The sequence below is a fragment of the Cyprinodon variegatus genome, unplaced genomic scaffold, assembly GCF_000732505.1.
Source record: "Cyprinodon variegatus isolate N-32 unplaced genomic scaffold, C_variegatus-1.0 Scaffold176, whole genome shotgun sequence".
NCBI lineage: Eukaryota > Metazoa > Chordata > Actinopteri > Cyprinodontiformes > Cyprinodontidae > Cyprinodon > Cyprinodon variegatus.
In genome coordinates, this window is record NW_015150629.1 from 953,297 (window position 1) to 972,873 (window position 19,577).

General features: G+C 36.8%; 1 protein-coding gene across 1 annotated transcript in view; it reads right to left on the bottom strand.

Annotated features, from left to right (window-relative positions):
* The window catches only part of ror1 (receptor tyrosine kinase-like orphan receptor 1), a 161,449-nt gene that overhangs the window by 46,668 nt on the left and 95,204 nt on the right, over positions 1-19,577 (bottom strand). The window contains exon 2 of the mRNA XM_015378678.1: positions 13,739-13,798. Within this exon, the coding sequence (XP_015234164.1) occupies positions 13,739-13,798 (60 nt within the window). The remainder of the gene's footprint in view (positions 1-13,738; positions 13,799-19,577) is intronic.

Below are 19,577 nucleotides of genomic sequence, written 5' to 3' on the forward strand. Positions count from 1 at the left end.
ATCGCAGGGCAACACAGAGACAAACAGGACAAACAACCGTTCAAGCACACACTCACACCTAAGGAGAATTTAGAGAAGCCAATTAACCTAACAGTCATGTTTTTGGACTGTGGGGGGAAGCTGGAGTACCCGGAAGGAACCCATGCATGCTCTGGAGAACAAGCAAACTCCATGCAGAAAGATCCTGGACTGGGAATCAAACCCGGAACCTTGTTGTGCTCCCCACTGTGCAGTCCTGTTCAATTTATTCAACAAAAACTACATCATTAGCATTTAAAGGTAATAAAACAGACTTTAGGGCTCTTTTAATGGCTACTAAGAAGTGGACAGACGATAACAGACGGCAAATTTGCTCTTTGGGCACCAACTGACATTTATGACTAGCTTTGCAAACTTTAAACCTACATTTAAGAGCTAAATCTACCCGAACCGAGTGTTTAATGCTGATATATGGCATAGAATTAGAAAGAAGAGGAAAAATGTAAGCAAGATTATCTTCACTACCGGTATATCTTTCCTAAATGTGGCAAGGAAAAAAAAAAGCACATCCTGGAAGGCCACCTAAGAGTTTAATGTGCTGGAAAACATTGGTCTTAATGTCATAAAAAAACTCTGGAAAGTTCCCCCAACCCAAAAACCCCAACCTAGGTATGCAGAAATGCTTCTGGTTGCACCAACTGGCCAAGACAAACAGAGAGGGAGAAGCAGATGGAGGGAGAATCTTAAATACCGGTCGGCTGAACATGAGTGTTTGTGAACAGAGAAGGAGGTGAGCAAAATATGCTGTAACGGCTAGTACGAATTCACATGGGGAGAAACAAAACGTATCACTTTTACTCCTAGGTCACTAGAAAAGGTTAAGAATCCTTCTGCACTCAAAAAATAATGAAAGATCTCAAGGGTCTGTGTTTATAAATTAAAAGGTGTGATAGACTACTTTAAGGTTTTTCGACAATCAAAGGGCAAGTTTACTCCTTACACTAATGTTCACAGAGAAAAGTGAGGAATATAGGCTCTATTTGTTAGTGCTGCACCTCGTTTGTTTGATTTGCCCTTAATTAAACCTTGTTTTATCTGTATTGATTACTAGATATGATATTCAAAGCAAATAACTAAGTTTATAAGGCAGTGAAGCAATCCCCTTCTGTCAATTTTGTTTACAAAGGATAAACAAGAAATGCAAAGAAAACATGTCTGAATTACCAATAAGGCATAACAACAGACCATCTCAAAGTATTTTCCTTTGCAAAGATCTTCAGACGATAAGATTGTTGTCAAATGAACACTATTTGTTGTCACATACCCAGACATTTGGTCCTTTAGGTGACACTGAGGTGTAGATTTATTTAACATGAAGAAATGCTAAAAAGAAAAATCAATAGTTGCCCAATGGTTGAGCAGAAAGAACTTTCCAGATACAAAATATTGGTAGCTGAAAAACAAACTACTGCAGGTATAAATTTGCTCGTCACATTGCTTGGGGGGCTTACCTGTGTTTTTATTTTAACTGAAGCATTGCTTTAGTTCCCCTTCAATACATAAGCTAACCCTATAGAGCTGATTTTTTGGGCATCAAAACAGATCGCTGACATATTGTTGGTTCTCTGATGTAGGATTTCGTCTAGAGTGGTGAATGTGGCCTTTTATTCACAAGTAACTTCCATGACATCTGCTGATCCAGGATAGTCTGCGATTATATTCTAAACCAGTGAGAGAGATGCTTGAATTTTGCAACACTGTAGTGTTGCCAGTTCCTTAAAGAGCACCAATCAAGGAAGTTACACATCTAGCGCCCCTTGTGGCTAAAATGTGCACAGTTTTGTTTTCAGATATTCTCATGGTTGATAGTGAAATGTTCATAATTAATCTGCCATTTAGTTGAAATCACCAGTAAATAAAACCACATACCAACATGATGTTATATGATGGAACCTGTAACTGTAACTATAGACATATATTTAATATATGTATATGTGTGTGTGTGTCTACAAAGCATATGTTATATTAAATCTAAGACTTAACAAATGTCTGACAGTGTAAGGAAACGCCTTTTACACCTACTTTGTATCAGTCCTCCTTCGTTACTTTGTTGTAAACAACCGTCTTCAATATTTGTACAGTTTGTCTCTTCCTAGTGAAGACCAAAGCCTCCCGGTAAATCGGAGTTCTATGTTAAGTCCATCTGGAAAATAAGGTTTTCCTTCCATTACCACCTGTGATACTGTGATTTATTTTCTGCTATATCCTCCTCAAGTTTATACTTTAAATACCTCTCAACTACTCTGAGAGACCTGGCTTTCAGGAAGAAAGATAAATAAATCCTACGTGTGAAATGGAGAGAGCATAACAGAGAAAATAGAGGAACTCTAGACTCAGGTTCTGATGTGTTTCTGAGGTAGACACATTGACGCTCTTTACGATTGGATCTAACATTGTAAAATTAGAAGGAAAGAAAACAAATTCCAAAAGTTTTTATGTAGCTAATTTGTGCCATTTCTTTTATCATATCATGCTTATGTCTCCATTTCTCTAATCTGCACTTTGTTTGCTTTTAAAATTTGATTTGTCTCCTCCTATTATGTTAACATTTTCAATGTCTCTGAAACACATCTGAGATAAGCAGCCATGACTGCCTCACTGTTTTTTTTAAAAGTTATTTTTACTTGTATAACAGTTTTTTTCCCTTAATCTTCAGGGTCGTGTGCTCTGAATTTACTGCATTAGTAGACTCATGTCTTTAAAAGATAAAGTAACCTCACTGTGGTGTCAACTATTATTACTGGTCAGTGGAAGAAATGAGTAACAGTGATATGGTTTGCAAAAGATAAGGGCAAGAGATTTCATCGTTAATAATCAGGGAACAACAGGGACATTTGTTTCCTTAGCCATCCTTTTAACCTCCTATTGGAGGAGTATATATGTTGCCTGCAGTTAGTGAATTAGTTTTAAATATCCCACAGACTTTAACAGTGAAGAGCCCACTAAACTGAACATCCTCAGGATAGACAGGGCAAACGTTCTTTAAAATGCTGAGTAATAATGTTCTCATCATGCACTCCTAATGTCATGATGCCTGTGAATTATTCGGGACAATAAACTGGATTTTCTACCGTTACCGTCCTTCACTATGATAACCGGCGTAAATTTTCCAATGTCAGTAAATTTGGCAAATAAGTCGGTAAATAATTCTGCTGTTTTTTCTTTGTGCGCTGGTGGCTGGTGTTTCCTTCCCCTTTAAGACACTACAGCGTGCGATTAATCACGGGACTCAATCAATCCAGTCAGAAGCGTAAACAAAGAGAATGGTGGATGAACACAGTGAAGAAGCATCTAACACAGCTGTAAATGAAATTACATTACTTAAACCTGTGGAGCCGAGCGAGAGCAAAGAGGAAGCCCAGAGTGCGTTATCAGGGTTTAACGCAAAACACACCTGTTTTGAGTGAGGGTGTGCGAGTTTATACGATGCATATTGTTCTCACAGCATGCTCAATTTTGGTGGCACCAAAATTACGCCATAGATGTAGAGCAAAAGAACTAGAAGGGCAAAGTTTGTCTGAAAACTGTTGGGCCTACCCAAAGTAACACATCTAACCATCTACAGCCCAACCACACTGTGGAGTTCAAAGATGTGCAAAAGGCTCCATTACATTGCGCAAAAATATTTGAATGAGAGGTAACATTTTTCTCCTGTTCTATCAGACATTGTTAAATGTTAAAACCTGAATGGGTACACAAATTAAATATTTAATTATAAGTAATGTGTAAAGTAATTTATTGAAAAGCAAATCATAAATTGATCCATTACATTTCCTGCACGTGCCTTTATTTCCGATAGAGGAGCCGAAGCATTTATCATGCATTTATCGTTATCGAGGTAAAACTGCCAGATTTATCATGATATTGATTTGAAGTCATATCGTCCAGCCCTACTGTGAATAGTGTTAGCCATTTTAAGAGAGGATAAATTTGTCAGGGTCTACATCTATCACGGAATATTTTTAATTGTATTGCATTCGAAAATAAAGGATTAATAGGTCATTCCTGCATTTTCTTTTACTTGAATTTTCCAGTATTATTAAAATTCATATTTATAATATTTATATTTATATATAATTCATATCTATATGAGGAAAATGTGGTAACAAAACATACAAAACCTTTATTTTTTTCAACATTTACTAAAACTGTTTCTTTTTTTGTCCGTGTGAAGGGGTGGTTGGATTTCACCCATTCACCTTTCTAAAACATTACTTTGTCTAACATTGTTATACCAGAAGACAAGTGGCTGAATGTCTAGGAGACAGAGTCAGGGTCCACTAACTGCTGGATGTGTGAGAGCATTTGTTTAAAAAAAAATCTGTCCATCTTTTTTTTTGTGTGTGTGTCAGTGTTGATTACTCCCATGCAAAAGTGCAAACAGATTAGCAAATATGGATGTATCCCTGTAGATCAAGCCAGTATATTTTGGTATTTCCTCAACAGCTAGAGTTTGTGGAAGGAAGTGGCAAAAATTATTCCAAAGATCCTGCATTACGCTGTCAGCTTATTAATCACAGCTTTCTACCCTGGAATTATGCCGAATGGCTTTAATAAAACTAATAATTAACCTTTAAAAGAGCTGCTGGCTGCAAGCAAAAAGACCATCAAAAAATGCTGGCTACAGAAAAACCGCCTGACTACAGATACTTTGCTAATGCTGTAAAGTAGTTAATGATGTAAAGCAATTGCATGTAGAAAGGATTATTAGTAGCTGGGCTATTCTTGTTTTGAAATGCTTGATGCTAGTGTTTCTAGAAGGTTATAGAGAAGGAAAGATGGCTTCATGGAGGGCATCCGCTTTCTGTAAACTGGTGTCCATTTGTGAAAATCTCCCTTACAAAACCAAAGTGATCAAGATCAGGGGAACATGCAGGATTGTCCATAAATGTGATTTTCTTTCTTTGGAAAAAGTCCTTTGTAAGGTGGGCGTTGTGAACTACAGTGTTGGCAATCCATTACAACGCAGACAATGGCCTTCTGCAATGAGGGTACCCGCCGCAATATCTTCACAGTTTGTGCTTCAGGTTGTTCAGAGGCGCCTGATGGCCAGTTGCCAGACGCCTCTGCACATCCTGAAGCTCTATTGTGCCCCAGAAGGAAACCCCTTGTCATGCTAGTAAATCCACAAACCATCAGTATAGTCAGATTTGTATTTGTTCTCCTCAGAAAATGAAACCATCGTCCACCTTTCAATGTTCCATGTGCTCTTGAGCAAAATCCAAATGCCCAATTTTGTCTGGTAAAAGACGAGGCCTTTGAAGACATTGTTTGTTCCAAAAGCCCTTCTGCTGAAAATGTCATCTGCTGGTTATGGGATGGCATTTGGCACCAGGAACCAGCTTAATTTGGACAGAGGATCATCCCATGTCTCGACTGCTAGCCAGATGGATCCTCCAGTTAAGACTCAATGAAATTCTTTTTGTGGTCTACCACTTGACTTTGTTGTTCTATAACCTTCAGGAACATTTAAGAAACTAAAAATTACCGTTTTACTGTGTCCAACCTCAGCAGCAACGGCACGCTGTGAGAGCCCTTGTTTATGCAGCTCAAAAATCTGACCACATTCAAAGAGAGAAATGGCACCGAATTCAAATTTTTGCAAAGATTTTATATGCTATGGTCTTAAACTTTTGATTGGCTAATAAACAGACTTATTTCCCTTGAATGATCGTTTGCAATAAATTGCCATAAATTTCCACTCCCATTTCTTTTTTATTTGCATTTGTAAGCTCTACTTACTATAGATCCTCCTTAAGATCCAACAGTGGAAAATGTGCAATCTTCCCATTTTTAACTGGTCTAAAGCTTTCCATCAGGAGTTATTTATTTTCTGTTTGTTTACCTAAAGGGATGTGTAGCTAGCGCAGTCACACACCAGACATGTTATACTGACAATGGTTCAATTCCTGCCTTTCAGGCACATTTTACCTGCTTTGAAAATGTATAAATTATAGAAATTTACTGTATAAGCATTTCTAAGCTGAACATATGACCCCCATATACAGCAACCAGAGACTGCTTAAAGAGGCACTGATTGGTTAGAGATTATAATTACATTTATAAAAAATATTGAGAAGCCATATTTGGTCGTCAGTTAAAATGTCAAAATCATAGTAGGAAATCTCTCCTACATTTTAATGATGTTCTTCAATTCAGTTCAATAGTTTATTTATTTAGTGCCAATTCACAACACATGTCATCTCAAGGCACTTTAGAAAGACAATGCATTTCTTGTTTTTATCTTATCTTTCTTATGCCTATAAAACTAAATAGAAGGATCTGTATCCCTTCTGGACTTTTTGTGACATTGACCTTTTATTCCAAATAAAGTTTTAGAATTTACAGTCTTCACTTGGTACACTGTGGAACCATGCAGACATCAGGGGGACTGGAGATGTTTTTCATTCACATTTTACCAAGAACTGTACTGCCTTATGAGTTGAGGCACACTAACTTTTAGCAGGACTCTAAAAATAGTTTCACTGAGGCCAAAGGAAGGCTTATTAGGTGGTTTAAAGCATTCATAGGACTTTAGAAAAACATGCAAATACTTTTTATCCGCTTTATTATTTCCTCCGTCTGGAACAATGTCTTAAGTTTAACGGCTATTTCAGTGTGTTGTTACTTTAGGTGCGACCACAGAAAAAGAAGTGCCATTCTGGTTGTTGGAACTAATGTGCATTTCTTATCAGACATGCTCTTACAAGCTATCTGTTGCACTGTAGTCCTCTATTGTGGAAACAACACAAACACATTGTACAGTATTCAAACTACACACTGATGGGTACAGATAAAGGTCAGCTGCAATGGGTGCAGCATTCATCCTGATGAGGGTATATGACAGTTGATCTGTGCATGCTTAGTCCTGGGTCTCTGTGATGTGAGTGCCAAACCATCAACAAAAAGGCATGGAGGTCTGCAGAGAATCTGTGCTTACATGTACAGTCAACATTCAGAGGACTGAATCCTGCCTACTCCATGTTTAACAGAGTATTGCATCTGAAAACACACATACTTCTAAACGAGACAAGGTGTTTTGCCAGAAGGCAGGAAGGTCAAAACACTGAGTCACTGTAATGGTGTTTCATTAGTCTGGTTGATGGAAAAGAAAATTATTTTTGGAGCAGTCTTTCTGTAGACTTCATTAGCCGTTATAACTACTGCCAATTAAGCAAAATAAAGGAAAAAAATAGACAAAAGAGAGGTGTAGAGGAGGAACATGTGTCTGTGTAACTAAGCCTCTGTATGTAATTGTCTTGTGGTGAGTGTTGTGGTATTTGGCACAGGGGGCAGGTTGAAACTTAAACCTTTGCTGAGGATTGTCCCTTTAATGTGGCTGGTGACTAAAATGGTTCCCTGTCATCGGCCCACATTTTCCCCTCGCTGTACTTTTGTGCAATCAAACGCTCACGTGCGGGCAGAAAAAACATAAACAAGCGTGCACTGGCACAACCGTGGGACACAGAGCTACATGTGCTCAGAGGTACCTCTTCATTTCACCGCTGAAACTGTATTCTGTATGGAAACGTGTATGTTTATAATAGCAGACATACAGAAAAGCTTTGGAACGGATCTTTTCAGGAAGGCTCAGAAACCCGAAACTGTCCAGCTAACTAAACATCCTTACATTTATGTGCATCACAATTTTCTCGATGTTCAGGATTCATTCAATCAGTGAAACATGTATGTTGAATAATTACACACAAATAAACACTTCAACCTTTGTTCTCCCTTTATGATAACGGTGTATGATTGGACTATTCTAAATACTTTATTCCATTAATGCAGAGAGGAATAATCAGGATCACCTTGTGGTTCTGCAGTGGCATTAATAAATCCCAAGTTGCTGTCAGATCCGTGCTGGTTTGTACTGCTGATGCTGTTTCTCATCTTTCTGTTTACAGCAGACCATAGTTGGCCTGTGGTATAGGGAAGGCCAATTTGCTCCTTAATCATGCACTGGGAAATCATGCTCATTCAACCATTTATTGGTACTTTCCACCATTGTTTCTAAATGAATGATTTAAAAAAATCTAGATAGGTGGGAACAATATTTTCGCCAGCAAGTAATACCAGCTGGGATGAGGCTCCAAAATCAATATGACTGAAAACTTCATATTGCAACTAAAAGAGTAGGGGCTTAGACCACTTAGCAGAAACTAGGGCTGCAAATAGAGGTAATTTTGCAAATCGATTAATCTGTTGATTATTTTTTTCAATTAATTGAATAATAATCAGATAGCCAAAGATTGCTTAAAGAAGATTTTTTTATTTTTCCACTTGACGAAAAAGATTTGTTTTATCTTAAATGTAAAATGTCTATACATTTTTCTACAATTTTGGTGTAGTTACCGCTCTAAGATGGTTTCCCTTTTAGAGTCTCTACTCTCCAGTTAATGATTCATCCATTACTATATTAGCTAATGATTATTTCAATAACTGATTAATCATGTTTAATCTGATTCATTGTTTTAGCCCTAGCAGAAACCCTAACCTCTATCTGCCACTAACCCACTGCGTTAACCGGTCACATGTAGTAAATCTTCTCCAAATGATTGTTAACGTCCACTCACCCTTCCATCACTATAACTGGATACAGTAGGCCTGCTCTGTGAATATCTATTAATTTTAGCATGAGCTAAACATCAGCAGCTTTAACATCACATTCCTGTTTTAAAAATCCTCATTTTATAGCACTTACACAGTGATTCCCAACTTTTTTTTACTGGGCCCCTCTTTTGTTTACAAGACAGTTTTCACACCGTCCAAGTCAATTGCAGTAAATTACATATTGCAATAAAATAAACTACAATCTTCTTTAAATCACAAACACACTACACCAAGTTTAACTGTTTATTTTATGCTTAAACTGAATTTAACGATGGCATAAAACCCTTTTTTTTTAAATAGCTCTGTCTTTTAGTCAATTTATTTTTATGTTCCCATTCCACTCAATTAGAATGCTTCCATTCTCACAGGTAGAGTCCCCCCATTTTGGAAACCACAGAGTTAATGTAACATTAGGATTTTCATTAAAAAAAAAAAATTAATTTTAATGACTCACAAATTAATGTTAACATAAAATCACATAAATAGAATGACTAAAAACATTCAGACTTGCTTGATTGAATTACTAAAGTGACTACTTTGTGTAGATATACCTTTTTAAGTCTCCTGTAAATTAAGGTCAATTTAGTAAAACGTAAATCCTTCTCCAGTAGAGAAATATAAAAGATAACAAGCAAGATAAATAAATAAATTCATTGCCCCTCGTTTCATTAGCATATCCAGTGTCTTCAGCGTTTTGGGTTCCTGCTACTGATGCACCCCCGATACTGTATCACCATTAGGAGGTTGTGCCCTGTTGGTAAAACATAACTTTCTTTCCCTGGAGACCACATAAGAGCTACAATCACCAATTCATCAGAGCAGAAACAGATGTTGATGCTACGGTCAAAATGGTGACGCAATGTTTTATAGGTTTAAATGTTTTATGTTGTGGAAAAACGAAGTCGGTTCAATGATTTGTTTGGATCTTCTCCTCCTTGTATTTATGATCTTCTAAACATCCCTGATTGCTCTGCGTAATTATCATATTCGCTGAACTGCTCAATCATGTCCAGAAACTACTGTTTGCCTTTATGCTGTCCGCTTATTAAAAAAAAGAAAGAAAAAAGAAGGCTTATTTTGTGTACGTGCCTTGGGAAGGATGTTGTGGGAGTGATGGCTTTGCAAGAGTGGAATTAAACTGAACCAGACAAAGAGCAAAAACTATAATACAAGGTCACATCCATCAAAGTTTCATACTCCGGATCTTCCAAGTTTGATTTCATCGTGGGAATTTAGGCGGATCCTGGTAGTTTCGTGGAGAAGCCGAGGTTGGGAGCAGATTTTGACTGATAACATTGTGCAGCAGTTTAGTAAAAATATCCAGAAAACTTTGTGGATTTGGCTCAGCTATCCCTGCATCCCTGACAGAATCAGAACAGCTGTAGGAGAGTTGACAGTCGCTTTTCATCGCAAAAAACGAGATCTTAGGTTTTTTTTTATTGATCTAAAATAAATGAGTCTTTAAGGCAGTTAATCTTTCCAGATGGCTTCCACAGTTTTGGATCAGATCATCGGCATATTGATTGATTTCAGAAATGCACCAAGATTCCATTGCCAAAGTAAGTATTCTGGAAGAGCTCAGCCATAGAGCTGTCTAACTTAATCCCTCCAGGCTGTGGGATGGAGCTATCCGTACAAGAAGGACAGCATATATCTTTAATTTCTTTGCATATATCTTACATTTCTTTATATTTTTTGCACAACTAATAGCACAAGGCATACTGGAAGAAAAAAACTCTGCTGTTATATTCATGTAAACTAGAGCCATTTTTAGTGTTAGGGCATATCAGGAAATGTTTCACAGCTCTTCAGTCAGACAGGGCTTAAGAAAATACTTAACTAAAAGTTGACTTTTTGACTCTTGTTTAGCATTTAATACAATCAGTTCAATTAGTATTGTTAAAAGCAGTCCCCGTCTGCATTTACTGCAGCTGTGATTGCCAAAGAGGGTTACGATTTCCAGACTGTGTTCTATTAGAGAACTGGACTTAAGAGTTATAGGGCTACAAATAATTGTTTTTGATTAACCTGTCAATAATTTTTTCGGTTAATGGATTAATAATCGGACAGTAAAAGGTTCCTTAAAGAAGACTTGTATATATATATATATATATATATATATATATATATATATACAGTATATATATATATATAATTATTATTTTTTTTAAACAATTTTGGTATAATTACAGCTCTAAGTGGGTTGCTCTTTCAGCTAAAGGAATGTTTTAGAGTCTCTACACTCTAATTAACAACTATTTCATTACTAAATTAGTTGAGATCATTCAATAATCAATTAATCACGATTAATTCAATTAATTGTTTCAGCCTTAAAGAGTTTAAAACAGAGCATATTTGCTCCATTTTTTTAGTATGTGTCTTGAGCAAACTCTTGAGTTTAAAAGTTACAACAGTTCATTAACAGCTAACACCTAAAAAATGGATTTCCTTTCTAGACACTTTCTATCTGAACTGGTTGAGCATAGATTGACTTCCATCATTAGCCAATTTCAGTTGATCTTAAGCTAAATTCTTTATTTAAGTTTAGCCTAATAAAATGCCACCCTTAAGATCGATTGCAGAAACCTTACATGTTATATACTCCCAGCTAAAGTAAGCTACTATCATGGTTTAAAGTTCAGGATATACTGTTACAATTTGGTGAGTTGAATGTTAAAAAAGCAACATTTGAAACGGAAACCAAAGACAACCCCGGAATCATGTGGGCATCATGAGATTGCATAACTTGACCACATACAGAGGTAGTCTGCACTGTTGAGGCCTAAAAGAACAGGAAATTGTCCTACTCCATACCGGGAAAACATCTAATCAACTGACATTTTATCTGCGCAACTAACTCCTACATCCTTGCATATTTTCTATCTGTACAGACAGATGGAAGAAAGAAGTGGAGAGTATTGCTTACAGGAAAAACCTCAGAGTCTCTTTTCTGGTCATCTCCAGAGTTACGGCTAAAAAAAAAAATCATTGTTTGGCCAGTCCTACCTGTCCTCATGGATCCCATTGCTTTATTGTAACAACTGTTCAGAGCAGATCCAAGTAGATACCAAGGTATAAAAGGGTTTTTAAAAGGTTACATTGTCTAACTGCTAAAATTTTCCATCATGACGTTTCAAACGGTTGTCACAGATTTCTTTGACAAATTTCTGTTGCAGTGTTGCAACAGGGTTCCAGTATGTTTTTTCGAAAATAAGAGGGCACCAACCATAGGTCAGCTTAGCCGGTACTTAGGGTGCTTGTATTTAGGTGAAAAACAGAAACAAAAAAATGCAAAAAGCAAATATAGTATCTTTATAGCAGTTTAAAGTCAGAAACCTTCACAGTAACTTGTTGGAAATCTGAACTCCAAACACCTTGTACCACAGAGCCTATTTTTAAACTGCCAATAATAAATAAATAAAATAATAAAAAAAAAATATTCTAACACACTTAAACTCTTCCTTACCAGTATAAATATCCAAAATCAAATCAATCACATGACTCCCTCACAAGGAGTCACATGATCTGAACTGAAAAACTGGAACCTACAAACCAGATTATGGATGTCACAACTAAAGCAGAGTTGTGACATCCAGGACGAGCTGCATCAATTTAAGCAAGCACAGAAAGGTAAGTTAAAAAGCAAGTGGGTTTCTGAATCTGTGTGTATGCATTTTTGCGTTAGCATGTCAGTAACAGCAAACTTTGTTTATAACCCTACCAAGGTGATCATGTTGTTGGCGAGGAGGATGATGGAAAATCTGTTAAAAAGGTAATTAGAAGCTGCAAAGACCCGTGTCTGCAGAGGAGCCAAAACATCCAGCTAGATTTAAAACGGAACAGTTCAGATCAACTAGCACCTTTCATCTATTAGATGTGGTCCTGCTAAAAGACAACAGATTAATTTACTGCAGACGGACAGTGCCAGACGGAGGGTACCCAAAAATTGTATTGAAGTAAGAGTAAAAAGAAGAAATCATCTGATTTCTAAAATTATGCATTGATATTTTATGAAGAAATAACTGAAGTAAAAGTAAAAAGTGCGGCACTACAAAAAAGTCACTACCCACCTCTGCTGCAGAAGCCTACTGGTGATGATTTCATTTGATACTGGTTAAACTAGGAACATCTAAAGCATGCAGACCTCCAGGTTGGACGCCACTAGTTTAGTTAATTTATTGGTTTAAACAGACCAGTTACAGACCTTAATTTCACAAAACCTGTTTACAAACCTGACCATTTTCATTGTTAGGCTCCCTATTTAATATCACTGAGCTGGATGTGTTTGACTACATATTGAACTAAAGAATAATTTCACTACCGAGATGTGCTAGTAAATGAAGACAAAGGCAAAACATTTTGTGGCTGCAATCAGTGCTTCTATGTTGATTTTCTATGGCTGCTTGAACCCCAATCTACCCGGCAGATGGCCGCTCACACTGAGCCTGGTTCTGCTGGAGGTTTCTTCCTGTTAAAAGGGAGTTTTCCTCTCCACTGTCACTACAAGCATGCTTGGTGTGAGGGATTTCCTTCAGGTCAATGAGTCGATGCAATCATCTGGTTTTCCTTAGATAGAAAACTGACTATGATCTGGTTGAATTGTCTCTGTAACATACCTTGGGATGAGGTATGTTGTAAATTGGCACTATTTAAATAAACTGAATGTAATTTTAGTGGAAGGGAAATCTAGAACGTAAACAGAGCTGAACAGGAAATCAGGTTAAGTTAAAAATATGAATATTGCAGAGCAGGTTGTTTCTTCCCATAGAAGATGAAGGATAAATAAGGCACAAAAAATAAAAATAGAATGAAGACAAAAAAGGTTATAGATCATTTCTGATCACTTCTGTGGAATACTGTTATTTTTCAGTAAATATATGAACAATGCCACACCTGTTGAAATTCTTTCTGTTATCTGGTTATTCACTGCAGCAGGCCACACTGGGACAATGCGCAGGTTCTAAGGCACTCAACATGTGGGATTAGAGCGCAGTGCTCCACAAAAAGCACATCATTGTTTTGTTTCCTTTCACAAAAATGTTCAAGTTGGTTCAAAAGAATTAAGAAAAGCATTTTTTTTTTTTACCGTCTGTTTGGTTCCATGTGGTGGCAGCGTGTACACTGAGGTCCTGGGCGAGCTCAGATCCTGTAGACAGAGGAAATGAAGACAATTAGCATGAATGGCTGCCAGATGAAAAAGTAAAAACAGCTCAATTTAAATAGATATATTGCTGAGAAACACAATGCTGAAAAACACCCCATAGATACATGTAGTGTTGGTGTAGGATTGCTGATGCAGATCAAAGGATCAAGTGTACAACAGGGAGCCTATCAGCTGGCCATTTGGGCCTAATGCTCCTTTATTACTAACTGAAGACTGAGTGGAGCGATTCTTTTCATTACTAGAGAAAGTGGGCTATAGTTCTCCATGCTGCGGGTCATGGGTGATTCCCTGCAAATTAAAAAAACCAAACATGAAGGACAGACAAGTCTCCTGAAACAGAGAGCTAATAACAAATGATTCCCTGAGGTTACCTGAACACTGACATCTAGCTCCTAGATAGCATCGCATTATATTTGTGTGATGAAGAAGCAGATATCTATGAGGAAATTGAATTTTATCAGTGGAAGCATGTCTGTGGTTCATTTTCTGCAAGATAGAGCTTTAAGTAGATGAATGAAAGGCTGAACTGATTTTACAGCAACGTTTCTCTTTTACAGCAAATTTGTGATTCCCCAAAACTTTAAAATGAGTAAAAAAAAATAATCATATGAACTGTGTTTCTATGAGCTCTTTCTTTCCTACATAAAAGTTTGAAGGGATAAAAAAATCAGAAATCTACTTTTACATTTTTCAAAATAAGAGGCGTCTCTTTTCATAACAGTGTCATAAAAGAAGGTGGTGCAGTGAAAAAAGCGTGCTGTGAATTTGCCCCCGGGACACTTGGAAACAAATTAATTAGGTGATAATGTGTTAGATCACACATTCGGTGTCAGGGTGGCAACTCTGCAGCTGTTCTGGATGTTAATAAGAAATGCTTTAGGCCTCTATACCTGTCAGCAAGGATGTTCATTGTCTTGACAACCAAATAAATTGAAGTTGCAGTTTCTACCACTTTGTCACCAATATACTGTAAAATCATGATGCTGAAAACACACCAAAAAATCACCCTCATCTGGAGCTCAGTGAACTCTATCCCATATACTACATGGTGCAACATATTTTCACAAGGTTTGCTGTTGTATGGTAATAAAAGTGCAATAATGTAGATTTTACAGAACACTACATGGTATCAAAGGACGTCTTGGCCCCAAAGTGGGTTTAATTTTACTCTTTTTTTTTTTTTTTTAGGGGTGGAGCTGATGGACTTTAAGGGGCCTTGAGAACCTTGGTTAACAAAAGACAGAAAAGAAGAGGCGCTGCAGTTCACTGGTTTCACTAAAGGCAGAGCAAGTCGAGCACAGCAGCAATCTGAGAGCTCAGCATTCGGGGCAAGTTATGGGAAAAGCAAGGAAGAGAGACAGAAGGAAGTACTGGATGTTGTGTTATTAATGATGGTAGTGCAGTATCAAAGTTGAGCTATTTGGGAGCCTCTTTAGAGACAAAGACACAACAAAAAATAAACTAGAAATAAATGTCCACTTTTTCTTTTATTTACTTTTTTGCAAGATAGACTTTGAGTGATTTTGACCAATCTTTTAAGTATGGAGAAAAGAAAAAGAAAAAAAGAAAATGTAAATTAGACATGTTTTTAATTAACCAGATGATGCTATGCGTAATGCATTGGCCTCTGTAAAAAAAACTACCAATGCTGAACTGACTCTCATACAAATTAGTGTTGCACAGATACCGATACCAGTATCGGGTGGGGCCCCGATCCAGCACTAAAATGGTGGTATCGGTATCAGAGAGTACCAACAAATAGGGCACCGATACCATTTTGAGAGCCAAAAAGTTTATTCATCTATTGTCACCTATTCCAGGTAGGCAAGAGAACAGCTATTGGGTTCACTTTGTATTTGTCTTTTTCCTGCTTCACAAAGGTAGGCAGCAGCTTGACAAAGCCATGATGGCAAATATTTTGCATACAAGTAGTATGCAGTTCTTCATATATATATATATACACAAACAGATGGAATCGGTATCGGCCAATACTGCACAGCCAGGTATCGGGTAGTGGGGCCAAAACATGGTATTGGCGCAACACTAATATAAATTCCAAAAGGTTAGTTAAAAAAATGCATTTCCATTGTGCTTAGAGCAGCCATTAACCACCATTTTTTTTATTTGCTGATGAATTATTTTAAAATGTAAGTATCAATAAGTTGCATAACTACCACAGTGATGTAATTCAGGTAACAGCAAAGAAGAGTCTTTAATTTAGCAATCCAATTTATGATCAGATGAGATAAAAAATAAAATAAAATTTAAATTGGTATTAATCTTATCAATTCTTGAACATTCAAATTGCTGCCGAGCCCTAGTGACGTTGCTATACGTTGATATTGTGCTTGCTAATAATAAACAGGAAATAGAGGTAGCAAACTAGAGTAATTCAAAGTTAGGAAACAGACCGAGCTTTTGATGACTGTGCTGCAATCGGGCCGAGTGTAATGGATTCAGCGGTAAATATAAGCTACATCAACAGTTTCTTTAAAGCTACAGTGTGTAACTTTCAGCGACATCTAGCGGTCAGACTGCAGACTGCAGCAACATGAACATCTCCCCCCCACCGCTTCTCCCCCCCCAACAGTACGGCGAGCGTTACGGGACAAAATGTCTTCCACGACATCCGCATCACCTACCTTCTCAAGTGATGAGGTTTGTTTACATAGATAATTTTACAGATAGTATTTCATTAGTCTGTGTAGGGTATAGATTTCATGTAGACTTAAGGTAATAAATATACCCGTTATTTTTTCTACATCGTTGTGACGTTTTGGCGATCTCGCAATCGCTAGTTTGTTGGCTCTGCGCTGCCGTAGCGCAAAGATGTCTGCCTCCATGGCTGCGAGACCCGCTCCTATGTAATTATAAATAACGAATTCTAAGGCAACGCAAATATTAAGGTTAAGAGGCTGAGCTCGTAGATGATGATAAATAACATAGTTATGTATAATATATTACATTTCTGACTGTATATCCCTGTAATTATTACACACTGTAGCTTTAACAAATGTTTCTTTGCATCTCCTCTTAAGTGCATTTACTCGCTTTCAAAAAAGACCAAAAACCAAATCAAGCAAGCCTAAAAAATAAATATTAATTTGTTAAAATATAATTTAGTTAGTTAGTTTATTGGAATTTTGCTGTTTAAAACAGACTTCTGTAATACTACTTATGAAATACTTCAAAAGGCACATTAAAACAGACACTTTTATTTTAGGGTACATTTTTTCTCTACCTGCATAGGTCCCACTCCTGTCACTCTTTCCAGTGTATTTATATATTTAAGAACAGCATGTAACCTACTGACTTTAAGCGCATGATAAAGTTTTCAGTTTTTTTGCATGCAGGGCATCGTCCATGTTTAAAATTCAAACTGGATCACATCTTTTATTGGTTCCAACTGGTTCACCATAAAACTAAATATGACATATTATACTAGTCACTAGTTGGTGGACGATGGAAATCACGTTTTGAAAAATGAGATAGGAAGTATATAATCAGGAAATATTACTATTCTTTTTCCATCCAGATTTCATAATGCTAATATCAAATTCCACATTTTTTTATAAGCCTGTAGAGGAACTCTTTCCTAGCTTGATATCTGCATAAAGTTATTCTAAAATACTTGTATGGTCATCTATTTGGACATCTTTAAATGTCACACCTCAGCTTTTTAAAAGTGTTTGCGTAAAACATTTTGTTCAGGGAAGGATGAGAAAGAGGAGGTGAGATCTTAATTCAGTTTGATTATCTAAGCTTTATATCTTCAGTTAAATGACTTTAAAGCAATGGAATTTAAATAACTGAGCTGTAAAAATATTTTTATTGGACTTTTCCATGGAAATGAACAATGATCTAAACTGACTTGGAAGGAATGCTTTTTATTTTCACCCGAATACCACTGCTAGTTTGAAAAGAGTTAAAATTTCAATTGAATAGGACATATTTAGAAGTTCACAGAAAACTAAATGGGAACAGCTTTCATCCTCATCCAGCAGTATTTGGCCTCCGAAGATAAAAATCAGGCAGGGACACAAACTTAGGCCTCATACAGCTATCAGATTTTGGTGCAACTTTGCAATGACGGCATTATGGGAATTAGAGCTGGGCTCAGGAATTAGGAAAAGGAAATAAAAAAAGAGTGAAGAGAAACAAGAAACAAGAGCAGCCTTAGAGGGTTATGCTAAACCAAAAATCAGAAATGTTCAATTTAAACTGTTATGCATATTGTAGCAACTAATATGCTGTTATATGGTCTGGGGGGCTGTGTTTGGAGCCAGGGTGGTTGGTGTGGTGAGAAAGACTGATGTATGAGTGCTCCCACTCTGTTATTAAGGCCTCTCCCAAAGACTTCTTCCATCCCGCTTAGCTGGAAAACTGACCTAACTGAGGGGTTATCTGGAACATTTTTACAAACCCAACATTTTTACAGCATAATATTTATGTCTTAAAGAGATGAAAGACACACAAGTACAGAAAATTAGGGATGATAGATAATTCTGCCATCCATTTATCTTCATCAATCCGCTTTCTCCTCTAATCTTATAGAATGAAATGTTTGTACTTAAGGAAGGTTTATTTTCCTGTCCATAAACAGGGTCATTCAAAGTTATTCTCAAATTTAGGTAAAGGGAAACATTGGGAGTCTACATAATGACTTCTAATCCAACCCATTCACAAATAATCCAGACAAAATTTTCGAGGAAGAATGATAGGGAAATTGATGGGGAGAAAGAAACTTAGAGATAAATGAATTCGGGGGGCGGACTTGGAAAGCATGACAGAAAAAAAAAAACAGTAACATGGAAACTTCTAAGGTAACTCCAAGAGAAAACACAATGTTATAAATCAGCGACGTCTTTTAACACTAAGCACAGTGCTGGTTTATATTGGCTGCAGCTTTATATTAGCGAGAGTGACTATAAATCATTATCATACCTTAAGGTATTCACATACGAGAGCCTAATGACAGACAACTGACAGGATGACAAAAAACAGCGAGCAGGCACAGGCCAGTATGATAATTGCTCTCATAGTATAATAACATAAAATTCCAACCAATGGGATCTGCATTCAAAATGAAACCACCAATCCTACTTCTGCTGACATAACCCAAAACACAGAGGGAAAAAAAAATCCCACTTTTATCCACAGCATCTGTAATATCAATGTTAGTTGAATGCAGAAAATACTTTATGAAGAGGTTTACCAGATGCAGCCAATGAGACATTTTTATAAATTGGAAATGTGGATTGTCAATCTGTCAGGTTACATGTTTATATGTGATTCGCTGTTTTTCCATAGCAGAAAGTTTTTTTCAGGTTGGATTGGTCCTAAACAATGACAAGGTGTTAAAAAGATAAGGAATTGTTAGTTTTTCTGTTCAGTCAATGACTGCACAAAAAAAAATAAAACTGTTCCTTAGGTTGAAGGAACAACATTTCACTGAATTAGTTGTGAAAACTATTCTCAGATGTTTAATCTGAACATGAAGGAAACGCAGGTAAAAACATTTAAAAAGATGGATTGATTTATTGATTGACTATTGATCTCACAGTGGAGAAATGTACTTCTTTCATCTACTCAAAGGAGAAGAAGAATTTGCCAAAGAAAGAAAAAGGTGCATGGGGTATATACAGTAGGGGTGTGGGAAATAATCGTTTTGGCGATATATCATGATATTCGGCTGCCCAATATAATATCGATCTTTCACTTCTTAGTATCAATAAAAAGAAAAAAAATATGGTTACATAAA